The sequence below is a fragment of the Euprymna scolopes genome, chromosome 46, assembly GCF_053919585.1.
Source record: "Euprymna scolopes isolate OS-2025 chromosome 46, ASM5391958v1, whole genome shotgun sequence".
Classification (NCBI taxonomy): Eukaryota; Metazoa; Mollusca; class Cephalopoda; order Sepiida; family Sepiolidae; genus Euprymna; species Euprymna scolopes.
Window position 1 is genome coordinate 198,645,549 of NC_136527.1, and position 9,214 is coordinate 198,654,762.

Consider the following 9,214-nt stretch of genomic DNA (forward strand, 5'->3'; position numbering starts at 1 on the left):
AAACCATTCTATTTTAAATAATGTATTAGGAAATATGAAACCATTCTATTTTAAATAATGTATTAGGAAATATGAAACCATTCTATTTTAAACAATGTATTAGGAAATATGAAACAATTCTATTTTAAACAATGTATTAGGAAATATGAAACAATTCTATTTTAAAAAATGTATTAGGAAATATGAAACAATTCTATTTTAAACAATGTATTAGGAAATATGAAACAATTCTATTTTAAATAATGTATTAGGAAATATGAAACAATTCTATTTTAAATAATGTATTAGGAAATATGAAACAATTCTATTTTAAATAATGTATTAGGAAATATGAAACAATTCTATTTTAAATAATGTATTAGGAAATATGAAACCATTCTATTTTAAACAATGTATTAGGAAATATGAAACCATTCTATTTTAAACAATGTATTAGGAAATATGAAACCATTCTATTTTAAATAATGTATTTGGAAATATGAAACCATTCTATTTTAAACAATGTATTAGGAAATATGAAACCATTCTATTTTAAATAATGTATTAGGAAATATGAAACCATTCTATTTTAAATAATGTATTAGGAAATATGAAACCATTCTATTTTAAACAATGTATTTGGAAATATGAAACCATTCTATTTTAAATAATGTATTAGGAAATATGAAACCATTCTATTTTAAATAATGTATTAGGAAATATGAAACCATTCTATTTTAAACAATGTATTAGGAAATATGAAACCATTCTATTTTAAATAATGTATTAGGAAATATGAAACCATTCTATTTTAAATAATGTATTAGGAAATATGAAACCATTCTATTTTAAACAATGTATTAGGAAATATGAAACCATTCTATTTTAAATAATGTATTTGGAAATATGAAACCATTCTATTTTAAACAATGTATTAGGAAATATGAAACCATTCTATTTTAAACAATGTATTAGGAAATATGAAACCATTCTATTTTAAATAATGTATTAGGAAATATGAAACCATTATATTTTAAACAATGTATTAGGAAATATGAAACCATTCTATTTTAAACAATGTATTAGGAAATATGAAACCATTCTATTTTAAATAATGTATTAGGAAATATGAAACCATTCTATTTTAAATAATGTATTAGGAAATATGAAACCATTCTATTTTAAATAATGTATTAGGAAATATGAAACCATTCTATTTTAAATAATGTATTAGGAAATATGAAACCATTATATTTTAAACAATGTATTAGGAAATATGAAACCATTCTATTTTAAACAATGTATTAGGAAATATGAAACCATTCTATTTTAAACAATGTATTAGGAAATATGAAACCATTCTATTTTAAATAATGTATTAGGAAATATGAAACCATTCTATTTTAAATAATGTATTAGGAAATATGAAACCATTCTATTTTAAACAATGTATTAGGAAATATGAAACCATTCTATTTTAAATAATGTATTAGGAAATATGAAACCATTCTATTTTAAATAATGTATTAGGAAATATGAAACCATTCTATTTTAAATAATGTATTAGGAAATATGAAACCATTCTATTTTAAATAATGTATTAGGAAATATGAAACCATTCTATTTTAAATAATGTATTAGGAAATATGAAACCATTATATTTTAAACAATGTATTAGGAAATATGAAACCATTCTATTTTAAACAATGTATTAGGAAATATGAAACCATTCTATTTTAAATAATGTATTAGGAAATATGAAACCATTCTATTTTAAATAATGTATTAGGAAATATGAAACCATTGTATTTTAAACAATGTATTAGGAAATATGAAACCATTCTATTTTAAATAATGTATTAGGAAATATGAAACCATTCTATTTTAAATAATGTATTAGGAAATATGAAACCATTCTATTTTAAATAATGTATTAGGAAATATGAAACCATTCTATTTTAAATAATGTATTAGGAAATATGAAACCATTCTATTTTAAACAATGTATTAGGAAATATGAAACCATTCTATTTTAAACAATGTATTAGGAAATATGAAACAATTCTATTTACATAATTAAAATAAATCTGCGGCCTTTGCATCATCTTAAGTTCTTTTGAATATTCTTACATTTTGTCTGTAGCGTCATATAAACAAGTTAAATTATTGAATCTGATTGTAAAAAGGCATAATATGATCTTTTGTTACAATCTTATAAGAAATATATGAACAAGTTCTATTCTTAATTATTAAAACATTTTTCAATTCACGAATTTATCATTTAAAATGTTTTTCTTACAGTTGACTTTGTTAATCGCATGCCATAAAATGTTTGGTTTAATTCTCGAACGGGTGTTCCGTGCATTATGGGATACGCTGATCGTTAGATGTAAATAACATTAAACGTGAAAAAAAAATTAAAGTTGGAGAAGAAATTAAGAAATGAAACCACGAAATACGCTTAGTTTTTTACGTGTTTATAGTAATTCAAACCTTCGTAATCGTTTTTTTTAATATTTTAAGATGAAACATTAAAACGATGATGATGTAAATGCATGTGGTTACAATTAATGGTTTGCTGAATTGGAGATAAATGGATATTTCCCATCAAATGAACATTCATTTGGAAAAGTAGAATTGAGAAATGGAGAAATACATTGGGATAAATAGGACATGTTGCCAACAGCAAGGACACTACAAACATCAATCTACATGCGTTAGTTTTATTATTATAAAAGTTTAAGATTAAACTTAATTATATGGTAAGGTTAAATGATTGTGACGATGAGAGAGAGAATGCACTGTAGGATTTTGAAACTAATTAAAGTTTTGGGTGCTAAACAAATATATGATGAAAGAACGTTGAGGACTTTTTATAATTTTTTCATATATATATATATATATATATATATATATATATATATATATATATGTATGTATATATATAAATGTGTGTATAATTATAAAGAAAGTAAAAGAAAGATTGTTAATGGACTTTTTGTAATTTATATATTTATTTTACATACATGCAAACAAAGTAAACCTTTGTAATTTATATATTTATTTTACATACATGCAAACAAAGAAATTTTTTTGTTATTTATATATTTATTTTACATACATGCAAACAAAGAAAATTTTTGTAATTCATATATTAATTTTATACACATGCAAACAAAGTAATTTTTGTAATTTATATATTCATTTTACATACATGCAAACAAAGTAAACTTTTTTGTAATTTATATATTCATTTTACATACATGCAAACAAAGTAAACTTTTTGTAATTTATATATTCATTTTACATACATGCAAACAAAGTAAACTTTTTTGTAATTTATATATTTATTTTACATACATGCAAACAAAGTAAACTTTTTGTAATTTATATATTCATTTTACATACATGCAAACAAAGTAAACTTTTTCGTAATTTATATATTTATTTTACATACATGCAAACAAAGTAAACTTTTTGTAATTTATATATTCATTTTACATACATGCAAACAAAGTAAACTTTTTTTGTAATTTATATATTCATTTTACATACAGGCAAACAAAATAAACCTTTAATAATTTATATATTTATTTTACATACATGCAAACAAAATTTTTTAAATTTATATATTTATTTTACATACATGCAAACAAAATAAACCTTTAATAATTTATATATTTATTTTACATACATGCAAACAAAGTAAACTTTTTTAATTTATATATTTATTTTACATACATGCAAACAAAGTAAACTTTTTGTAATTTATATATTTATTTTACATACATGCAAACAAAGTAAACTTTTTAAATTTATATATTTATTTTACATACATGCACACAAAGTAATTTTTTGTAATTTATATATTTATTTTACATAGATGTAAACAAAGTAAACGTTTTTTAATTTATATATTTATTTTACATACTATCAAACAAAGTAAACTTTTGTAATTTATATATTTATTTTACATACATGGAAGGTAAACGTTTTTTAATTAATATATTTATTTTTCATATATGCAAACAAAGTAAACCTTTTGTAAATTTATATATTTATTTTACATACATGCAAAGTTAATTTTTTTAAAAATATATGGTTATTTGTAATTTATATATTTTTACATGCATGCAAACATAGTACATTTTTGTAATTTATATATTTATTTTACATACATGCAAACAAAATAATTTTTTTTGTAATTTATATATTTATTTTACATACATGCAAACAAAGTAAACTTTTTAAATTTATATATTAATTTTACATACATGTAAATATACTAAACTGTTTTTAATTTATATATTCATTTTACATACATGAAAACAAAGTAAACTTTTATAAATTTATATATTAATTTTACATACATGCAAACAAAGTAAATGTTTGGATGCCACTGATTCAGAATACTAAAAATATTGAATTTAATTTTTTTTTCAGATGATTTCGCTGATTGAACGATTATAATTGCATTTAATCAAATCACAAACTGGGACAAAGAAGAAATCCAACTGGAAAAAAGTGATATTCTTGTTTAGTATGTGATTTTTCAAAACTCACGCTGGAAAAAGCCACACTATTGTGTTATTTTCTTGTTCTTCAAAACATTTTTCTAAAACATGTACTAAATCACTGACGAAAAAAGAGTTCCCGGCTAGTTTCAATAAAAGACAGCGAATGTTGACAGCTGGGCTGGCTGCCCCATGCTCATTCTTTAATGAAAGAAACTAAAAAAGATAAAAGCGAAACAGCTTTTGGATCTGGTAGAAAGTCGTATCCTTGTCGTAAAATATTTGAAATAAAAAATGTTAGTGTAAAATGTAAAATATTCTTTATTCAAAAAATCAGAATTAATAAAACACCTCCAAGTCATGTTATCTCAAGTAATAGCACGAAGCTGGATATTCTGGTTATTCAAAATCATCGTTTATGAGACATATGAGAAATCAAACTGGGAAAAAGCCTTATTCTTGTGAAATGTGTGGATATTCCTTTTCTCAAAAATCATCGGCTAGTTATACATATGAGGACTCACACTGTTGAAAAGCCACATTCTTGTGAACTGTTTGGATATTCGTATTCTCAAAAGTAAAACTTAATGAGGAATATGCGAAATTACATTGGCGCAAAGCCACATTCTTGTAAACTGTGTGAATATTCCACTAATAAAAAATTTGAGTGACACATATGAGAACTCACACTTGGGAAAAGCAACATTCTCTTACAAAGTGTGTAAATATTCTTTTTCTCCAAAATCATCAAAAATAGTTATACATATGAGTATTCATACTCGGGAAAGGCCACATTCTTATAGAGTGTGAAAATATTCCTTTTCTCAAAAAACAAATTTAGTAGCACATATTAGCAATCACACTAAATGCCTACTTTACACTGTCCTCGACTGTCTAAGGTCTCTTTGTAGAGTGGTTTGTCAGAACAACCTGGCATGAAGATACTTTTTCCATAGAAGTAAACCCTTACTAAATATTCAAAATCACATAGTATTTGCTGCCCAAATAAGATCTCCTTACTATACGTAACCCTTTTATTAGCTTTTACAAGTAATGGTGCGCCTTCTCCAAGTGATGTTACCTCAAGTAATAGCACGATACTGGATACTCTACCAGACTAGATAAATACTTGTCCTGGAATCCAGTAAGACAAAGAGACCAAAATGAAAGATATACTACAAGGTATGAAAATGGTTAATTGGGGAGAGGAAAATTAGATTTTCAATTTCTTTACTTACTCAGTGTTTGAGAAATAAAGAACTTAAATGGAACATTTGAATATCTATGTATCTCATATAGACGTCAAGTGTTTGGCCCAGTTTGGCTTAGAACTTCGAGTGAAGTAAAATAAAACAATAAAAGTGAAAAACCACATTCTTGCAAAGTGTGAAAATATTCTTGTTCTGAAAAAATCATCGTTAGTAAAAAATGAGAACTCACACTAGTGAAAAGCCACATTCTTGCAAAGTGTGTAAATATTCATGTTCTCAAAAGGCATCGTTAGTGAGACATATGAGAACTCACACAGGGGAAAAGCCACATTCTTGTAAAGTGTGTGGACATTCCTTTTCTCGAAAATCTACGTTAGTAGCACATATTAGAACTCACACTGGTGAAAAGTCACATTCTTGTGAAGTTTGTGGATATTCTTGTTCTCAAAAATCATATTTAGTTAAACATATGAGAACTCACACTGGGGAAAAGCCATATTCTTGTAAAGTGTGTGGACATTCATTTTCTGAAAAATCAAATTTAGTAGCACATGCGAGAAATCACACTGGGGATAAGCCACATTGTTGTAAAGTGTGTGGATATTCCTCTGCTCAAAGATCAAATTTAGTGACACATATGAGAACTCACACTGGTGAAAAGCCACATTCTTGTGAAGTGTGTAATTATTCTTGTTCTCACAAAGACTCGTTAGTGAAACATATGAGAACCCACACTGGGGAAAAGCCACATACTTGTAAAGTGTGTGGATTTTCTTGTTCTGAAAAATCAAGTTTGGTAGCACATATGAGAACCCACACTGGGGAAAAACCACATTATTGCGAAGTGTGTAAATATTCTTTTTCTCAAAAAGCATCGTTAATGAAACATATGAGAACACACACGGGGGAAAAGCCACATTCTTGTAAAGTGTGTGGATATTCATTTTCTGAAAAATCATATTTAGTGAAGCATATGAGAACTCACACTGGGGAAAAACCGCATACTTATGAGGCGTGTGGATATTCTTTTTCTACAAAATCAAATGTACTGACAGATATGAGAATATTCACTGTAGAAAAGCCACATTCTTGCGAAGTGTGTAATTATTCTTGTTCTTACAAATCATCGTTAGTGAAACATATGAGAATTCACACTGGGGAAAAACCGCATTCCTGTGAAGTTTGTGGATATTCTTGTTCTCAAAAATCAAATTTAGTAGCACATATGAGAACCCACACTGGTGAAAAGCCACATTCTTGCAAAGTCTGTAAATATTCTTGTTCTGACAAATCAAATTTAGTAAAACATATGAGAACTCACACTGGGGAAAATCTACATTCTTGTAAAGTGTGTGGACATTCCTTTTCTCGAAAATCAAATTTAGTAGCACATATGAGAACTCACACAGGGGAAAAGCCACATTTTTGTGAAGTTTGTGGATATTCCTGTTCTCAAAAATCATATTTAGTGAAACATATGAGAACTCACACTGGGGAAAAGCCACATTCTTGCGAAGTCTGTAATTATTCTTTTTCTCAAAAAGCGTCGTTAGTGAAACATATGAGAACTCACACTGGGGAAAAGCCACATTCTTGCGAAGTCTGTAATTATTCTTTTTCTCAAAAAGCATCGTTAGTGAAACATATGAGAAATCACACTGGGGAAAAATCGCATTCTTGTGAAGTTTGTGGATATTCTTGTTCTAACAAATCAAATTTAGGTCTTCATGTTAGAACTCACACTGGGGAAAAGCAATAGTCTTGCACAATATGTGAATATTCTTGCTCATGTAAATCAAGCTTAGTGATCCATATAAAAAATTAACATAATTAAAAATGTTATTTTCAAAAAATAGTCTCAATCTTAGAGTTTGCATTTATTCAAGAAAGACATAAAACAAGTATGTATTACAGTGTTACATAAGACCTAAAATCACATAAAACAAACCTGAAACTCATCGTTAGTAAAACGCATATGAGAACTAACACGACTCATCATTCTTAATTAATATTTTTATAATAGAGCGGAAGCAGATAATAAAAAAGTATATAAGGAGGTAAAGAATTGAAAAATACAAATATTATATTGATTGCTGTCAGAACAAGTGAACTAATCAAAACCTGACGAAATACCAAGACACAATTAGTAGAACACCAAGCTGTTGTGCAAAAGAAATAAAGTTATAAAAGCAACGTTATTACTTAATAAAATTCATTTTGTGTGTATTTTAATTTTAATGAAATCAAATATGTGCTCCAAAAAGATTTCTTTTAAATAAAGACGGATTTCTTTATCCACACTTTGTTTCTCTTCTCGTTAGTAAACTTTTATTAAAATGAAAAAAAAATTGACAAAAAATTATATTTTTGCAAAGCATGTAAGCTTGCTTTTAGAACTCAAGTTTTTTTATATGAATGAGAAATCACACTGAAAAGTAAAATATACTTTATGAACCAAGTTACAACTATATCGAACTAATTACGTCTAAAAGAATTATTAGAAGCTTTAAAATGGATCTCGGCTAGAATGTATGAAATACCAGGTGAATTCTTCATTCCATAAAAAAAAAAAATGATGAGAAAATAAAAAGAAAAAAAAAGACTAATTAGATATTGAATATCTTTATGTGATGAAAACAAGGTTGAAATGCGAAAGCCAAGAATAAGTTTTGTTAACGTTGGATTGATTTCCATGTGACAAAATGCATTGACAACTTATTAAATTTTTGATTGAAGACACTGGCATCACTTCATAGTTTCTATAGATGTTGTTTAATAAATTGTTTTCATATCATGTTTGGATGAGAACAATAGTCTGAATAAACTAATTAAAAAGGTGAAACAATATTTCACATAAACAAATCTGTATAGGCAACCAGGGATTATCTCCCTTGAACAGGCAGTGATTAATGGTGAACTCCCCTGATGTATAAAATGTCAGCGATATATATATAGAGTGGATGAAACACAGAATATTCAGTGTAGCTTAATCGCCATATATATTTTATAAATTACTAAGTAGCTCTACCTACGTATTGAGCACTTTTGAAGTAAATACTTAAAGTTTACGCATAAATCTAAACTTTCGTATATTAAATATATGTGAGTAAATGAAGTAGTTATATATATATATACATATCGCAGACATTTGCATTTCGAATTTAGCTTAGCAACGAGCTGGAAGGATACATTTCCCATTTTACGCTGCCAATACAAACTCAGAAAAGAAAAAAGAATTGTACAAAGCAGTGAAGTCAATTAAATAACAAAATTACATTATGAAACTTGTATACGTTATGGCAGACTATTGACTTTATAAATCATTACGCCAACAAAAGGATTGTGTTTAATCCAGAAGTGTCACTATATGGAAGTGCGAAGGGGTTTTAGTTACGGTGAACGGGGTTAAACGCACAAAAATAACGACAGAAGCAATTCTGAACTCCTTACCTCAACAAATATTAACGGGGTTAAATCCTTGTTTGGACTCATGAACTAGGTGACGTATGC

At 26.4% G+C, this 9,214-nt stretch overlaps 1 protein-coding gene across 1 annotated transcript; it reads left to right on the forward strand.

The window, feature by feature from the left end:
- Nucleotides 1-5,528: 5,528 nt before the first annotated feature.
- Nucleotides 5,529-7,974, forward strand: LOC145270890 (uncharacterized). Its single transcript, XM_080126441.1, has one exon. It carries the CDS (start codon nt 5,922-5,924, stop codon nt 7,461-7,463), a length of 1,542 nt encoding a protein of 513 aa, XP_079982567.1. The 5' UTR covers nt 5,529-5,921; the 3' UTR covers nt 7,464-7,974.
- Nucleotides 7,975-9,214: the final 1,240 nt, after the last annotated feature.

Coding starts and splice junctions, on each gene's coding strand:
- LOC145270890 (XM_080126441.1), top strand. CDS start 5,922: ATGAGAACTCACACTAGTGAAAAGCCACATTCTTGCAAAGTGTGTAAA.